Here is a 19,068-nt window from a genome sequence, read left to right as displayed (position 1 = left end):
GCATTCACCCCTTCATGGATCATACAGAGGAGGTGGTCCTGAAAGCGTCCTTTGGGTCAGATCAAAAATCCGGCTGGTCTCCTGGCTGCCCCCTCCCCCCAAACGCCCCTAATAGGAGCTGAATTGATTCTTGTAGGAAGCCTTGCGTCTGGTTGAGTCAGCGACAGGTTGGAAAGAGACTCCAATCCAATTAGGGGAGGGAAAAGGGTCTCCTGAGACCCACGCGCCTGTTCATCCAGACATATGGGGAGAGGGGAGAAGAGAGATACACAAACATGGAGAGTGAGGGGGGGGATGGAGCAGTAAGGAGGGTGGGTGGGGAGGTGAGAATCCTAAGCCTTAAGGGCTTATGATGAGAAAGCGCTCATAGTCGTTGAATAATGGCTCCAAACTGAGTTATGCTAAGTATCCCTTCTTTCCAAAACGCTTTGATCCCAAAACCAGCGTATATATATATATAACATGATGGTTCGAAAAAGAAACACTGGGAGGAAACTCTCAAGATTATTAGAAAAGCACTAGGTAATTATTCTCTGCTTAGACGCAGTAGTGATTTTGACTGGATTCCTGAAGGAATCGGGAAATGGATCCCAGGGGGAAGTGATACTGTATCTATTACCAACAGCTAAATTTTTTATAGCAAGATCTTGGCTTTGGGAAGAGTCACCTTCAAATGATATATACTTTGAGAAATGTCTAGTGTTTGATTACTATATTCACTTTATGCAAAATACTTTAATGCTGCAATCCTAAACAAGGACGTAAACTCCACTGAACTCAGTGGCACTTCTTTCTGAATCAATATGCTTAGAATTTTACTGCTGGAGTATCAAAGAGAATGTTCTAAATTTGTAAACATCTATAATTAATATGGAGGTGCAGAGAGATTCACAAACAACTTATTTATTGTTAAGTTTACTTGTTTACTGTCTAAGAAGAAATACTTTCTCTTTCCCCTGTTTGATTATTTTAAAAGTCCTTTGTAATTTGAAGCTCTGTACCTTTTTATATACTCTGGAAATCTCAATTAAATATTATAGAAATCAACTGCATTTTGGCACATTTGCTTCTTTTATTCAGGCACACTCCATTAGCATGTTCTGAACCCAACATTTGAGGGTTTGAGGGTCTCAAATAGCTTAAAACATATTAAAGTAGACCTAAGACCGCCGCCGCCACCCCATCATGATTCCTGGGCACCATCAGTAGCACAGATTAGCATCTGCACTTCACCAAGGCGCTGCAAAATACACACATAGATAAATCCAGAAGGATGGCAGCAGTGCTTTCTCCAAGTGTTTTACTTAGCTGAGCATCGTGGAATTTTGTCCTCCAAAGTGTGTCCTCCTGGTGTGCCTCTATGGTGGAAGCATCTGCATATGGATCTCCACATATGTTCACAGGTCTATTTCTGAAGCCCTGCTCTGCTCTGAGCAGGGCCGGTGCTACCATAGAGGCCACTCAGGCTAAGAGGGGCGCCGGGCGCAGTGCAGCACTCATGCGCGTTGGCTGTGAGCCGGCCCGGCCTGAGGATTCAGCTGGGCCTGGGCGGGCGAGATGGTGCACCGTGCCCGCCCAGTCGAAGCGAAGCCAGGGCCGCTGGGGTGGGGGGGCGGCTCCACGTTTGGACTTCCACCCGGAAGCCGCCCTGGAAGGCGGCTTCCGGGTGGAAGTCCGAACGTGGAGCCGCCGCCCCACCCAAGCGTCCCTGGCTTTGCTTTGGCTGGACGGGCGTGGGGCGCCATCTCGCCCACCAAAGCGAAGCCAGGGACGCTGGGGTGGGGGGGGTGGGAGGCTCCACATTTGGATTTCCGGAACTTGAATGGGGTGCATGGGGTCTTTGAGTGAATGCATGTGTTCATGCGTGTGTTTGTTTGGAGTGAGTGATGCTGAGTGTGTGTGTGCGTGCACACGCGTGTGAGTTGGGGGGGATGATTTGGAGGTGATATTCCTATTAAATAATGCATTTTAGACCATAGACGTTCCTTTCCAATTTGTTTGCTATAATTGGCATGACGTATTTCTTGCACTTTAAAATAAATTTAGCAGTTTCAAGTTTTGTGCTTATTTTTTCCAGGAAACATCTGTTCTTAAAAATCCAAGTCGGCATTTTCTTTTGGGGGGTGGGGTGAAAGTAGCTCACCTTGCCTAGGGTGCAAAATAGTCTGGCACCGGCCCTGGCTCTGAGTGTTTTGGCATAATGAAATCAAATGAATTCTCACAAGTTGACAGAGCCTTTTCAAGGTTGGCACCCTTAGTGCGGAACTTCCTGCTCATCAAAGTGCATCAAGCTGGCTTCACCTTGGCCTTTCACAGGCTGTTCAAGACCATTTCATTTACTCCACTATGGAACGCTGGCCTAGGCCATCTTTTCTTCTCTTTCTCCTTCATTTTTAGTTCTGCTGGGGCCATGTGGGGCTTTCAGGCCTGTTTTTCAGTGGTTGTTTTATTGTGTACGCTTTAATTGCATTTCAGATTGCTTTAACGGTAAATTGTATTCAGTAACAGTGAACTGCCTTGAAGACAGAAAAGCCGCACAGAAATTAATTAAGTAATTAATTAAGAGCAGGGTTGTCACGGAGTCCCCCTCCCCCCCACCCCATGAGAGGTACCAAACAGTCTTCCCACATCAGACTTGAAGGGACCAACTTGGTGATGCAGCCTAAGGGTGAAAGTAGACAATGAAGAACTTTTCAGGATTTGTTGGTGTTTGTTTTCAAAGAGGCCACTGTATGAGGCCCATGAATTCAGTGGCCAAAAGTGTGTGGTGGGGGAGGCCTCCTTAATCCTTTCCCTCTGCTGCTGTTTGTCCAATCAAAATCCACGTATCATTTCCCTCATGGTTGGGATAGTAGCAGAAAAACATGTTTGCAGGAGGGTAACTTTGAGTAGAAAAGCAAAGAGGAGGGGAAGGTTTATGCAGTTCCACCCTTCTTTCCACCCCCCACTGCTTTATACTTCACAACAGCAACTCCTGGTGCTGCTTTTCAGTTCAAAGACAAGCCAGGAGAGACTGGCCCCATTCAGAAGACACCTCAAACCATGGCTTTAACCACAGTGGTTAAGCCAGAAAGCCAGGCCGTGTTCAGAAGACATCTTAAGCCATGGCTTTAAACGTGGTGAATAAGGCTTTCTGGCTTAACCACCATAGTTAAAGCCATGGTTTAAGGTGTCCTTTGAACACAGCCTGGTTTTCTAGCTTAACCACCATGGATAAAGCCATGGTTTAAGGTGTTTTCTGAATGGGGCCATTGTTTCAACTGATCATTGCTCACGTGTTGCCTGCATTGGCCTGGTCAGAAGGGACACTGCAGACCAGCCTTTTGAACCTCTTGCCTTCCCAATGGGTTGGATTAAGTCCCCAGTGGCCCTGCTGGCTGTGGATGATGGGAGTTGTTGTACAACACCTCTGGAGGGCACCAGATTTGGGAAGGCAGATCAAACCTAGCCTACATCCCACACTGAGATGACAACCCTGTCGTAATCTTAAAGCCTCTGTCACAGGTATGTTCCTTTAGCAACAACCAAGAAAACCCAAGGAAAAGGATTCCACAAACCTGCAACTGCCCCACTTTCCTGCTCTGGAGCATGGCCTGGTCACCATTTTTGACTTGGTTACCATGGCCATCCAAAAATTGTGGACCTCTGATTGGGATATTTAAATTACATGCCTCGACAGTAATGTTTACTACATTCCACAGTCCATATTAGGGCAACACCTTTATTTGGTATAATAAAGATAATGCACTAATATGGGTTTGGATTTGTTTCTTATGGCCAACACAGCAACTTTTATGTTAATCTGTTTCATTTATGTTAATCTGTTTCATTTTGTCTTTCCCCCCTTGCTATTACAAAGGGGTGATTAATTAAAAACAAATATATTCAGTTCCTTCATTCTTTCCTCCTATTTGTTATATATTAAAAAACACTTGATCACATTTCTCTACCTTTAAAAAGAACCCCAAGGCAGGTAACAAGTCTCAATTAAAAACATTACAATAAAGCAAACAAGGTACGAGTTGTTGAAAAACAGCAAGGATATAAATGGTTCTACAGCCACCGAACATTCTTCTCTGGAAAAGCCACATGTTTACAATGCATTTGTAGTCCAGCGCCAACAGAGTTGCATTCTACAACTGTGTGGTGGCACAGTGATCAAAGAGGCCTTCCCCTGCATGGCCACCCACTGGCTCTCGTAACTTGCCTTGGAGCATCCTTTTCACTCTTCTCCTAGCAATTTCTCAACATGCCTTTTGAACTGTAGAAACACCTTTTCCCCACATGCACCTGGCTGTGTCTGAGATCATCATCAGAGGTCCTTCTCTCTGTGCCCCTTGTTTTCTGGATTTAGGCGATGGCGACTGATTGGTTATGGTTCCCTGCTTTTCGAATGCTCCCTGCAGGGAGGCTCACCTGGCATCTTTCTTATGTCCTTCACCAGGCAAAGGCCATCATCATCATCAATTTCCCCAGACCTTTTAAAACAGGGGTTGGCAACTTGTGGCCCTCCAAATATTTTGGCCTACAACTCCCATCAGCCCTACCCAATGAGCAATGATGGCAGTTGTAAATCAAAACATCTTGAGGGCACCTGACTTGGAAAGGTAGCCTTAAAACATTCCTATGATTATGCTGAAGGAGAGGGGCCCGCCCCTGTTTTAAAACACTAGCTAATTCTGGCTTTACTCTGCCCCTGTGATGCCTACATGTTTTTATTCCCAGCTCATGGATCATGTTGCTCTTTTTGAGTAAATGCGCTTAGGATTAGTCTGTGAAACTGCCCGAAGGTTGAAGTGGTTTCCAGTCAGTGGTTCATCCAATAAGGACTGTACAGACATCGCTGAATTGCCTAGAGGTAACACAGGTCTAGCAAGGTGCTTCTGTTGCAGAGAAATCACGAGCATTTGGACCACAAATCCCAAGTTGCTATTCAATGGTTCTGTCCCCAGCAGTTAAAACTGTGGCACATTAGTTGGCAGCGACAGGACAATACAAAAATAGTACTCCAAAGCCATGCACTTGCAGTTTTGAGCGTTCAGAGCATTACTCGCACACTGTCTCTGGAACCCTTACAATAGCCCTGTAAAGTAGGTCAGTATTATTAACTCCACACTGCAGATGGAGGTAAAGCTGAGGCTGAGAAAGAATGGCCTCTTGCAATGGCAGAGGTGCAATTTAAACTTGGGACTTCCTAGCTCACAACTTACATTCTCAGCCCCTATACCAAGGATGTTGAACCTCTTTCAGCCCAAGGGCCAAATTAAATTCTGGGGAAGTTCTCATGGGCTGCATTCCAGTAGCAGGAGGGGCCAAAGGCAAAAGAGGGTGGGCACAACACATCAAAGATAACAGCATATTTGAGCTCACAGCTCTTACTGCCAGAAACTAAATCTTAGGAGAGGGAGCTCAACCTTTAAGAATGGGGAGGGGGAGTACAGAAGTCAGGAAACCACCAAACAACTGGTGATTGTGGGAAAGGGAGTGGGGAAGGGACATGGCCATTGCTGGCTGGGGATGTTGGGACTTACAGTTCAATACATTGAGAGGGCATCTGCTTGGTTGAGTGGTTGAGTGTGGGTTGTTTGTTGAACCATGGGTTAGCGTGTTGCCTGAACCCAGGACATTTTCCATAGTGGCTTGTTAAGCACCCCCAAACAACCCAACAAGAAACCATGGGTTTTCAAGGTGGCTTGTTCGAGAAAAATAAGCCACACTACATGGTTAACAAGCTACCATGCGAAAAATGTCCTGGTTTCAGACAGCACACTAACTCATGGCTCAACAACAACCCACACTCAACCACTGTGTGGCTTAGCATGCTGTGTGAACCCAGCCAATGACATCAATGAGAAGGGAGTCATGAATCCCCTCCAACCAAGACCATTGGAAGTTTGTTCTCTCTGTTTCCTCCCCATTGAAAGCTGTGCACTCCCGCTCTCCAGTACTTTGTTGCTTTGTTTTAAATGCCATCTCCCACTCCTCGCGGTGAGGCTAAGATCTTTGTCCACACAGGGAACGGGATAACTCTAGTATGTCTAGTAAAGAAATAAGAGAAAGTGGCTCGACTCCCCGCTGGAAAGAATCTTGCTCCAGAAACGGAGATTTAATTTGAAGACTGCTATCTGGGCACAGAGTAAGGCAGCGTTTTACTTTCAATGAATGCAAGTCAGCGGTTCTGGGGAAACTACACCCATGGGTGCAGAAGGAATTAGCTACAGAGATCGCAGGAACACTTGCAACTCTCTCTGAGGAGGCTCAGCGGCTCTTGCAGACTAGAGAAGGGCAAACCAGCCCGGGAAACAAATTATAAAGCCTGTCAGCTTAACGTCTATCCCTGTGAAGTTGTCAGAGGAAATCAGGAAACAATTGATTTGTAAAGCATGCAAGCATCCAAGGTGGATTTGTGAAGAACAAATTATGCGGAGCCCAAAATAATTTCCTGTCTTTGACAAAGCAGTTCATTTCATGGACTAGAGGGATGTAGGAGGGAGATGCATACATTGTGGGCTCCGCCACACTTTTAACATTGGCTCAGCCTGAACTCTCCAGGCTGAAAGGGAGTCGCCTAACCTGAGCACACAACTGGTGGGAAACACACAACCAAAGGGGGGGGGGTTATCAATGGGACAGGGTCACCTGTAAGGTAGAAACAACAAGCATTTGACAGTAGTCTGCCCTGTTTCCAGTGCAGTTTGACATTATTATTTTAATTTCGAGGAGGAGGAGGAGGAGGAGTGGAAAAGACGCACCCAGTTTTAGCACAAGAAACAAATGGAATTGCAGATACTACAAAGGACAGAATTAAGATTCTGGACACTGCTTCTGAATTTGAACATGAAGTCCTGGAATTAAATTCAGTCATAACATTGACAGGGAAGGGGGAGCAGGGAGAGTGAAAGTGGTAAAAGTGAAAGGGGTGCAGTCAGGTACAGAGTACACCCATTTTAGCAGCTGGACCACCATAAGCTTTAAATGTTCACAAAGCGGGAAGAGTTTGGGCTGGATTTTTAAAATGCTGTCATGGGAAGTACATGCAGTCCTTCATCATTCTTAAAAGAGAGTAGTTCCTGCTGCCTCCCCTGAAAGAAACTCTGGCTTCTTAGTCCTAAGTGCGTGGGGGCAGGCTGTAGTTGCTCAGTGATGAAAGAAAAGCATTCTGCACATGCTCAGAGTTACTTCAAGTACAGAGCTGCAGGAACACAAATATAAAACATTTATTTGAAATCCTAGTTAGCCCATGAAGCTCACTGGGTGGCTCAGGAAAGACACTGTATCTCAGTTGTCAGGAGAAAAGGTGCTTTTCATTCATTCACTTTAATTTTGTTTATTATTACATTTGTATCCCACTTTTTGTATTCTTGAAAGGAACACAAAGCGGCTCACATGGTCGTCCTCCTCTCCATATTACTCTCACAACAACCCTGTGAGGTAAGTTAGGCTGAGAGTCAGTGGCTGGCCCCAAGTCACCCAGTTCATGGCGAAGCGGGGACTAGAACCCAGATCTCCTGAGTCCCAGCCCAACACTCTAACCACTACACCAGCACATCTCTTGGGAGCTACAATTGACCTTACTGGATAGAGAAGCCTTCCTCAGCCTGACACCATGTTGGCTGGGGATGATGGGGGTTGTAGTCCAAGAAATCTGAAAGTCACCAGGTTGGGGGAGGCTGTTCTACAAGAACACTGTGGCTCAGGTGGGACACACACAGCGGAGCTGCCCGTGCCCATGCGGTCACCTGCTACTCAGTGCCAGATTCACCCCCAGTTCCATGGCATCTTTCCCATGGATGCGGGATTAACCTGATGCCAACATGTCTCTCCTCTCCCCAACCCTAAAACCGTCTCTCAGGCCAGGCTGTCTTCTGAAGAGACATTCAACCTCTGGATCGATCCTTCACCGCACCCACCATTGGGAGCAATCAACTCCTTTTCCCACAGAAACCCCACTGGCCACAGAACCTGGAGTTCAGCAGAAAGGAAGGGGGAGAAGGAAAGCAAACCACTGGTGAGTAGCTTGCCAATTGGCTCAAGACTAATGGAGGTGTGGGGGGGGGGGCGGTCACAAGCAGACACACACGGACCTCATGATCCTCACTCAAGGGGCACACCTTCATAGCATTTCTGAAGAGGATGGCCAGGCATCCGATGTACACCTTATTTCTACAACCTGTATGGGTCAACCATTTTTGCCTATACAGGTTCCTGGTCTGTACCTCTCCATCCATATCACAGACCAGGGCAATTGAGACGAGATTCTCACTCAGAAGTGAGTATCTGGGCTGTACAACTTCAGGCTGCAGGTGAGGCCTCACATGACTGAATGTGCCTCCATACAAGAACAAGAACACCTACATAATGCCTGGGTTCACATATCATGCTAACCCACCATGGCTTATTGTATTGTCTAACCACAGTGCTTTTCTGCAGGGTGGTTTAACATGTTGTCTGAACGCAGCACATCTTCCGCCGGGCGGCTTCTTAGCCATGCAATGTGGTTTATTTTTCTTGAACAAGATACCTTGAGGACCCATGGCCAGTTGTTGGGTTGTTGAGGGTGGTTAACAAACCACACTACATGGTTAATAACCAACCCTGTGGAAAACACTCTGTTCAGACAACATAACCCACCTTGCAGAAAACCTACTGCTTTTAAGCAACATGATAACCCATGGTTCAACAACAACCCACACTGGGTGGTTAGTGTATGGTGTGAACCCAGAATGTCAGGGAGATGGCTAGCTTAGAGAATCTTTCTCGCTGACAGGCTTGGTTTCTATGTGCAGGGATTTGAAGGGGGAGGAAGGAGCATTCTATTGTGAGCCCCCACCTACAACATACAGCTTTATTGAGAATTAGGCCTGAGAGAACAGCATGAACCACACTATCATTTATATACAGGAGGGGGGGGGAAACAATTTTTCCATTTCCACATTAAGCTAAAGGAGGAAAACCTAATTGTTTGTTTGTTGGATGTGTACCCTGCCTTTTTATCAAGAAAATGGCACTCAAGGCAGCTTACAATAATAGATGAATTAAAAAATGGATTAAAACAATTTAAAAAATTACATTAAGGGTGCAATCCTATGCATGTTTAGACAGACAAAAGTTATAGAACTCATAACATTCCCCAGCAATGACAGGAATGCTGGGAGTTTTACCGAGGCCCTGGTTCCTGCCTGGGGAGCTGTGCCTCCCCAACCCTAACCTGAGGGTTAACCCTAACCCTCCCATGCCCGAGACTTCCTTCCAGCCACTGAAAGTCACCAGGCGAGCCATCCTGTTGGCCCACTCAGTCTGTCTGCCCTGGCTAGGCTCTATATTAAGTGGTTTAGGACAGGGGTTGGCAACACAGTACCTGCAGCAGGAAGTCAGCAGATCAGGAGACTGGCAGCTGGCGGGTTGTTGAGAGGAGGAGGAATTCATGAGCTGGCAAAGGTGCACCTACCCCAGCCCCATGGCGGTGACCGCAGACACCTTTTCAAGGTGTAAACTGTGCCCGTGGACTCAAAAAAGTTGCCTACCTAGAGTTTAGGACCAGTCTACCTGAAGGCATGTCTTCTCCCATACATTCCTGCCTGATTGCTAAGATCATCTTTAGAGGTTCTTCTCAGATTCCCGCCACCCACAACAGTGTGACAGGTGGCTACCAGGGAAAGAGCCTTCACTGTGGTGGCCCCTGTCTGTGGAATGCCCTTTCCAGGGAGATCCATTTGACGTCTTCACTGTGTACGTTTAGACAGAAGGGTAAGGCCTCCCTCTTTCCAGCAAGCATTCACATTCTAATCTGTTGCTCTGATTATTCTAATCTGTTGATCTGTTGTTCATGTTTTAATATTCTAATATTTTGATACTGTCAGAATGGAAGGGGCCAGTTTCATTCCACAGAAGCCCAGCTACTGGTGGTGGTGATGAAAGAATACAAGGAACTTAATTTGGGAACACAGGTCCTCTACCTTCCCACCTCTTTTCGCTGGTCTAACGGCAGGTCTTTCACTCTTCCCACAGAACATAAGGATTCAGGCTCGCATGGCAAAACAAAGCCTCCTATAGCGCTGCTGCTGATTGGGGGAAACCCTGGCCAGAGTTCTCTCCACAGTGCTGAAAAGACAATTACCTACCTGCCTCCTGGGCCCTATGCACTGTCCTTGGTGCTGAACCTGCCTGCCGTCTGGAATCCTCATTGCGAAGAAGGAAACAAGAGGATTCAGAAGGACCATCGACTTTGGCAGGGAAGGGGCAAAGAGGAAGGATTCATAACTCCTCCTGAACAAGGAAAATTCTAATTAAAGCACAAGATGCCTGGAGAAACTGCAACACTGCATCAATAACTGCAATGTGGCCTAGAAAAGCGGTTTCTGGGCTTGGCACTAGAAGCCCGAGGGTCAAGTTCCAATACAGCAATTACCCCCAGGGATGGCATTTGTCTCTTATCCGTTATCTCCGAGGCTCTGCCTACAAAAGGAAGTGTGACCACCCATCTCCCAGAGTTGTTGTGAGAACGGCAAAAGTAAGAACGGGGAAGTTGTCTGCACACTGAACGTGCTATAGAAATTAGAAGAGATGTTAATAGCTAGACTCAGCTCCACTCTCCTTTTCCATAGCTTCATGCTTTCTTCCTCTCTGTCTCCATTTCCACAAGCCCTGCACATTCACTCAGCTGTGCATCTAAACAACTGTTGTACTGTTGGATGCATGCCTATGTATATCTACATTCATTTTTGACCCTTTGCTTTCTGACCTGTTATGCGTGGCAGCATTTGCCTTTTTCTTTAGTGTGAGCAATGTTGGTTTCCAGCCACGCAAATAAGTCTGAGATCAGAGGTGATCTCGGAGTCATGTCTGCTGATGTCACAAGGCACTAATGCCTTCCTCAAGTGGTGCTAAACCTCAATGCAGTTTCTAGGTGGAAAGAGCTTTAGGGTGGCTCCCCTGCCCCCAAATGAAAATTTGCTGGCTCACCTCTCCCTCCCATTCAGCTTTCAGATAGTACTGTTTTCACCTGTACCAGCAAAGTGGCTCAGGAGAAGGCAGGCAGGCAGGCAGAGATGTGGGGGACATTATTATAGCAGGTGATTATCGTATAGTACAAATGCAAAGCAAGGTGCCTTAGACACAGCAAGGCTCTGGGGTACCAAAAAGAATGGTAAATGAAACATAAGCCCTACCACCACCACCACCACCACCCCACACACAAATAGAGCCAACCACGGGGAGAGGTGCACAATTTCACACGTCCAAGAACAACAAAACAATGCCAGAATGCATCACTACACATCCTCACATTTGAGAAACATGCCACAACTAGACGTGCAGGCCCAAAGCAGCAGCGGATCCCAGCCCACACTTTTTAAACCACCACCATCCAGAAAAGAGGTCATGCCTTCACTACTCACAGTTTTCGGGAAACTCGATGGATGCTGCTGGATCGCAGAGAAGCAGGACCAATGGCCAGAGCATCAGCAAAGAGGCCGGCATCGGGGCCATCTCCCCTGGCACTGTGGGCCAGGGCCGCTCACCAAACCTGGGCAGTAGCACAGCAAAGGAGGAGCAAGCAGCATGCAACTGCCTGTGTGACTTGTGGCTGAATGGGAAGAGGGGGAGGGAGAGAGCGAGAGAGAGACCATTAGCCAAAAAAAAAAAAAAACCATCTGTGTAATCGTGATTTCCCTCCCCCCCCCCCCACAAAACATCCTCTCCCCAAGGACTCCTGCGCAGACAGAGGAAAGGATCTGAGGAGGAGGAGAAGGGAGTTAATGAAGTCCTATATTTATTTATTTCCATCATCCTACACTCCAACTTGTTGGAGGAGTATGCCGTGTGTACAAGTGGGTGAGCAACCAGCCCATCCCCATATATATATATAGGTTTATAAGGAGCAGGAAAGAAGGGGATTCTTAAACAGGGATAAAGGCAAAATGTAGCACAACTTGGCCAAGGGAGAATTCACTGCACCGTGCATTTTCAGGGCAGAAAGAAAAGGGGAGGGACCCTTTTGTTCTGGAATGGAGGGTGGGTCATGAGAAGGCACCGTGAAACAGGGCTGGGTGTGAGTGGGGATAGGTGGTTGGGGAGGAAGCAAGCGAGGGAAGACGGTAGGAGGATTGATGGAAAAGAATAGCGGGTTGATGAATATATAGCAAAGAATGGAGGCTGAGAGTGGAGATAGACAGATAGAGAGACTGATAAGATGGAGGTTGGGGAGAGAGGGGAGAAACCCCAGAGTATAAATGGAAAGATAAACCAGATACATGGAAAGGCAGGATTCTAAGAGCTCACACTGAGACCGCAACTCTTTATCAGCTGATTGTCAGTTTTCATACATCTGCTCCCCTTCCCCCTAGCAGATATTTCTGATGAATGGAAAAGGCTTTTTAAAAAAGAAAGAAAAAAACCTCTGCAATACAGCACAAGGTATCCACAGGACCTTGTGTTCAATAGATCAAGAAATTCTACACGATGTCAAGATACGGGAGTGCCAGAGAGATACATTGCTATGGCTTTTGGGTGCATCACTGCACTATCCTTTGGACAAAGCCCAGCCCAGCATCACCTAGACTCCCAAGAAATTGAGCCCTTCTCAGAGGGGTGTGTTTGTGTTTCTGTGTGTGTGAGAGAGAGGATCTTCTCTTACACAGTATTTTTTTTACCCAGTGGCAAATTTTGCAGGCACTTGTCATGAGAGTCATGCCCCCCAAGAAGAGTCCAAAAATTCAGGCAGCTGTGATGATCCATATCAATAAAGCAGTTCTAGGACTTTTCCTCTCCACCAGGGTTGGTCTTTTGTATAGTGGATGGGTTCAAGACCAAGCCACCACAATCAGCATCCCTAATATTACAAAAACCTGTTGGTGATGCATCCCTGTAAGCCTCGGGCTCTGCTAGACCACCGTGTTTACAACAAGGTCTTGCAGATGAGAGAGCTAAGCGTTCCTGAGACTGACTTTCCTACAATAAGTCTGCAGGATTTGTGACCCACCGAGTCAAACACAGGTACCAAACAAAGGCTGCTTTAGCTGGGATGGAACCCGGAACCTTGTGCATGCATAAGCACGTGCTCTACCATCAAACCATTGCACTTCCTGAAATCTGAATTAGAGAACATATGAATACCAGGGGCAGGGACAGCATTCCTCAGGAATAAAATTCAGGCCAAAAGCCAGAGTGTTGGCTAGAGCTGGACAATTTATAAACTAGTGCTGGAACCTGCTGTCATCTGGCCTAGAAATTGCCTGTGAAGTGAGGCCTAGCATGGCTCAGGGACATTCCTGGACAGTGTTAGATATTATGCCAGAAGCCTCAGATCACAGAAGCTGCATCCTGAGGACATCCCCCTGTATGTGTTATGCTCAGGGACCTCCAGCATAGCACATTCCTGATGACATATCCCTCCTGTTCTGGTGATCTCAGAGCATGCACAGATTGCCTGAGGACATTGGTGGGGTGTGCTTAGCTTCCCAATGCATACTTAGAATGCCCGGATTCCAGATTCTACAATCCACACCACTGATGGGCGGAGGCCAAACATTCTATCCCGGTACTGCCAAAACTACCTGGAGCAGAACTGAGTGCTCTCATTCATCCCTAGTGACTACAGATGACAGTTTGACAAGGTAACCACAGTGGGCTTGTAAGCGCTTGCTCAGCCAGTCATCTGTATCATCCTACCAGGTGAAGAGAGTCATGCCCCTCCTCAGCTTCCTTCCTGGGAATGGGGGATCAAGTGGAGAAGTATGGTGGAGCTCTCCTCCCTGTCCAACAGAATAATGCAGAGACACACCCCACAAAGTGGTTAAGGTGGTCCATGACCGCTGGCACTCACATCAAAACATAAGAATGTAAGAAGAAACTAAGGGTCCATATTATTCAGCACTCTGTTCACCCAGTGGCCAACCAGCTGTCAACCATGGACCCACAAGCAGGACATGGTGCAACAGCACCCTCCCACCCATGTTCTCCAACAACTGGTGTATATAGCCTTACTGCCTCTAATACTGGAAGTAGTACATAGCCATCAGGACTAGCAACCCTTGATAGCCTTCTCCTCCAGGAATTTATCTGACCCTTTTTTAAAAGCCATCCAGATTGGTGACCATTACTACATCTGGTGGTAGCAAATTGTACAGACCCAAGGAGAGGCTGTTCAGCTGGATTGCACTAACCCAGAGGAAAAGATATAGTTTCTGGCCCTTACATTCCTCCACCAAGTCCCCCCTGACTGCTACCCCCTATTTCCCTCCGGTGTCTCCCGTCTTCCTCTATTCATCCGGCAATTACCGGGCGAGGGGCTTATGTTGTTAGCACGGCAGGGGCCCAGCGAACAGCAGCCGGGATGCAGATGGAGCCAAGGGGCAGCTACAGGGAGCTGAATTATTGAAGAGGGGGGGAGGGAGGGGGAAGGGAGCTGGCAACCTGTCAGCCATGGCTTGTGGCGGGGTGGGGGGGAAGGGGGAGCCCCCACAGGGGACGGACCATGGTTCTTATTATGCTGCCTAGGAAGGTCAAGGCAATGCAAATAAAAGGGGGGAGGAAAGAGGAGGGATCACAGGTGGTGGAAAAGGAAGATGTTGCTGATCATTTGTCCTTTCAAATCATAGGAGACTAGGGCTGAAGCTGAACTTTAAGAAAGGTATTATGGCACTATGGCTTCTACTTATCTCCTATATTGAAGCTCTTCAAACTTTTGATGAAATTCCAACCATGTATAGTTGCCTATTTATTTTTTTGTCACTGATACACACATGCATATATACATTGTATAAATGGTATTTTTACTCTTTAAGTATTGAGCTTCTACTTAGGCCATTTTACTGTAGATGTTCCATGAACATATCAGTTATAGACTAAGAATTATAGTTAGCGAATTCCTTGATTTCTTTAGCGATTTTGGTTTGTTTTCATACCTTCTTTTTGTTGCTTTTATTTTATTAAATTTATTTGGGAGAGGGGAGGAATCATGAGAACAGGGCAGAAAGGATTGGGCAATTCTTCCTTTGCCTAAAGAAGATTAGGCACTAGGGGAGATCTCCCCACAGTTTTACTTGTGCCTTCTTTTTTTTAAAGGCAGACAGTTCATCCTGCAGATGAAAAATGTAAGCAAAGGACTAAGAATGTGAGGCTTGCCTTGATGGATCATGCCAAGACGCACCCAGGGCTAGCATTTTTGTTTACAACAGCAGCCAGCCAGATGCCTCAAGGAAGGTCCCACCTACCCCACTCTGTGTGCCTAGCAGCTGGTACACAGGAGGGCTAGACTGTCTCTGACCATGGCTTTTCCATTTTATTTTTATTTCATTTTATTCTTGCCACCATCATTCTAACAGCCATCGATAGACCTAACCACCATGAATGTAATCCTTTTAAAGAGACGTTTAAGCTAGGGGGGGCATTTGCTGTATCTTGTAGCAGTGGGCTGTGCATGGTAATTATGTGCTATGCTACGTGGAGAAATGCTTTCTTTAGTTAATCCTGAATCTATTGCCGCGAAATTTCATTAGGTGACCCTACATTCAGGCATTATGAGAGAGGGGTGGGGGAGAAAAAAAGAAAGAAAGAAAGAAAGAAAGAAAGAAAGAATCTGGAATAAGCTGCTTAGGAAGGTAGTGGAAGCTAAAACAATATAGAATGACATCCGGTCCAGAACTTAGGTACAAAATGGAAAGTGGCTATTTCAGCCATTCTATCCATACAACTCTATGGTGCCAATACCAGGCCCTGTTGGCTAGGGTGACCATATGAAAAGCAGGACTCCTGTATCTTTAACAGTTGCATAGAAAAGGGAATTTCAGCAGGTGTCATTTGTATGCATGTCGCACCTGGTGAAATTTCCTCTTCATCACAACAGTTAAAGCTGCAGGTGCCCTGCCCTCTTTTAAATCTAGTCACAGTATAGCTGCAGTATAGCTCCTGCAGCTTTAACTGTTGTGATGAACACCGAATACCAGTTTGGAAAATTCTGACTCGGGGTCCATATTCCAGTGGTCGTTGGGGCCATGGGCAAACAGGCGGGGCCAGAATACTGAAAATACCAGCATGTTTTAAATGAAAGCTCTGACTGCCAGCAACTAAGCCTTAAGAGAGACATTTCAACCTTTGAAAATGGGGGGGAAACTGCACAGAAGCTGGGAAATCACCAAGCAACATGGTTGGGGGGAGGGTTTTTGGGAAAACCCAGAGAGTTGGATTTTGCTTGCCCCAAAGGGCCAAAGGTCCTAGAACCCCCCCAATACATCATCACTCTATAGATGCCCCCCTCAAGTTTACCCTGCTCTGTTCCTGGAGAGATTGTGCACCCCTCAGCTAACCAACCTGAAGCCCACTAACTTATATCACCACCCAGTGTAATGCAGTGGTTAGAGTGTTGGACTGGGACTTGGGAGATCCGGGTTCTAGTCCCCACTCGGCCATGGAAGCTCAGTGGGTGACTTTGGGCCAGTCACAGGCTCTTACCCCAACCTACTTCACAGGGTTGTTGTTGTGAGGATAAAATGCAGAGGAGGAGGATTATGCATGCCACTTTGGGTTCCTTGGAGGAAAAAATGTGGGATATAAATGAAATTAAATAAACTCTTCCCAAGTAAAAAAAAAAAAAAAAAAAAAGATCAACAGGCATGATGGGAGTTAAGGGGCCATAAATATGTTGCTCAACATAGCTCTGAAAATTCCAGTGTTCATTTGCTTGATGTAACAAGGTTTCTAGCCCTCATGACTGCATAAAAGAAAAACAATTGATGCCTAGTGGTTAAGAACTTGGATTTGTAGCCTGGGCTCCTGCCTTAGGCTCCATCCAAAGCTGATTCAGCTCCACCCCCCTCCTCTGCCATAGTTTTCGCAGCAGGTCCTGGGTCAGCAGTCAGCTCCTCAAACATGGTACGCAGATGCTCTGGTGGCAGGCAGGTATCCTGCCAACCAGAAGGGCTAACTGAGCTTGGCACCATTCCAGGTGACAACATCAGACACCGCCCCTCTGAGCCTAGCGGCAGATGGTTCCAGAGAGCAAGGCCACACAAAAAGGGCAGAGAATACACACAAGTGCATGTTCATGCATGGGCAAAACCTTCCCAGACTGCTCCAGATTAATCTATAGTTCCATCTTCAGGATATTCAGAGCATGAGGCAATGCCTGCTCACGGCAAAAGCAGCTCCTGGGCTGTTGAACAGAAGTTCCCCTTGGGGAACTTCTTACATGGGTTGGCCCCATGTAAGCCAGTCAGAAGGAATGTGTTTATTCTAGATTGCTTAATCACCCCCACAACATAGTTAACGTTCCAGTTGGGTTTTCGGCCTCAGAAATGAACATGTCTTGGGCCAGCCCAGAAACACAGAATGCATTCCTTCCAGTCTCAATCCTCCCATCTATCCAGGTCTGGTCTCCTATTCACAACCGCCCCCCTGCTCTTTCCATTCACCTCACCCCTCGCTGCTTCTCTGTGACCCAGCCCTGCCCCCAACCCCAACCCCCCTTTTTTAACCTTTTCATATTTCCTCTCCCTTGGCAAAACAAACATCCTGGAAGCAGGAGAATTAATGAAGTAGGTGACAGGCCTTGTCAAAAGCCCCCTTAACAGGAGCTGGAAGTAGGGTAGGGATGGGTGGGGGATGGGCTGAAGGGATCTGATGACAGGCCCTGATCAAAGAATGTGAAGATGCTTCCGTGGGTTACAGCGGCTTCCCACCTCAGCCACTTGTATACCGTGACAGCTTCCCTTCACATACGGAGAACCCCTTTGTATCCTCTGAAGACACACATACACCCATTTCTCAAGAGCGTGCTATAGCCGGTATCTCCTGTAGCAATAAAATAAAATATCCTTTTAACTAGAACTATCAACCCATTCAAGAAATTCAAGCTGATTGATTAGTCATCTGCCCTTGAACCCAATTCAAGGATTGATTGCTTAAATTTATTGCCAAAATACTGCCAAGAACTCAGACTGAACAAAACATCAAATTAAATTAGGGGAGGGCTCAGTGCTCATTGCTAGAACACATGACTTGTATGCAGAACATTCTAGATTTGGTCCCCAGCAACTCCAGCGAAAGAATTTGAGAGCTACCAGTATGCAGCCAAGGGCCAAACGGACCCGCCGTCTGACTCAGGATGATTAAGCCCCCTCAGTTTGTACAAATCAATAAGCAAAAGCTACAACTTCTTGTTAGAGGGGAAGGCCAATTTTAATTTTTTTCTTTTAAATTCTCTGTTCTAGCAACACAAAAAACCGCCCCCCCCAACCTCAACAAAGAAAAGTGAACCCTTAATTCTTAGTTTCACTGATTAAAATTTGCCATTACCAGTTAATCTGCTAAAGCTTATGTTGACTCATTTAGGGTGCAATACTATGCATGTTTAGACAGAAAGAAGTTCTACTACAGCATCACTCCAGCCAGCCATGTAGGAGTTGTAGGACTTTAAAACTGGCAGCCCTGTTTTTAGCTAATTTATTCCTTCCCTCCTGCATCATAGTATCACCCACCCACCCTGCTTGGGGGAAAGGGGCTGTTAGCCTACCTTTTGCCCCCATCCCAGCAAGTAAATACCGACTCACCCCAAATCTGTCTCTCCCAACCATAGATCAGAGAGAGCTATTCCCAGAGCTCATTTCCACCCTTCCTTGAAAGCAGCCTGTCTACGATCCAACAGGACTCCCCCTAGAGGAGAGCTATCCCATCTCATCTGTTAAAGATCCACCAAGCGGAGCCCCTCCAATCCTCTGGAATTAACTGGATCTCTTGCGCTTTTGTTTAGAGGTTTATCTGTGCCTTGAGCATTTAATAGGAAAGTGAAAGGCCAGGGGGATTAGAAGCTCTTCAGCTCACAGCAATCAGTTTCTTCTGTAGTAGGATGGGGGTGGGGTCAGAAATTCTCAGGGTGGGGCCAACCCCCCTTCTTGCACCTTGCTCCTGCCCTGCCCCACACACGCTTTTTGATGCTGAGGTTCCCATCTTTCACCGACTTCCTTCCCTCTAACATTTACAGCCCAGCACTCAGAATATTCAAGTCCTTAACTATCCCACACTAATTATGTCCCCACAATCCCTTTAATTCAGTTTAAGGTGCCACAAAACTCT

General features: G+C 46.7%; 1 protein-coding gene across 3 annotated transcripts in view; it reads right to left on the bottom strand.

Moving 5' to 3' along the window:
• The window catches only part of L1CAM (L1 cell adhesion molecule), a 116,439-nt gene that overhangs the window by 82,806 nt on the left and 14,565 nt on the right, over window positions 1–19,068 (bottom strand). For all 3 annotated transcript variants that reach the window (XM_063119349.1, XM_063119350.1, XM_063119351.1), the window contains exon 2: window positions 11,397–11,584. In XM_063119349.1, the coding sequence (XP_062975419.1) occupies window positions 11,397–11,584 (188 nt within the window). The remainder of the gene's footprint in view (window positions 1–11,396; window positions 11,585–19,068) is intronic.

The sequence above is a fragment of the Elgaria multicarinata genome, chromosome 3 (genome assembly GCF_023053635.1).
Source record: "Elgaria multicarinata webbii isolate HBS135686 ecotype San Diego chromosome 3, rElgMul1.1.pri, whole genome shotgun sequence".
Taxonomy (NCBI): Eukaryota; Metazoa; Chordata; class Lepidosauria; order Squamata; family Anguidae; genus Elgaria; species Elgaria multicarinata.
The sequence above is the reverse complement of the archived record's forward strand: the minus strand, read 5'-3'. Positions and strand labels throughout refer to the sequence as shown.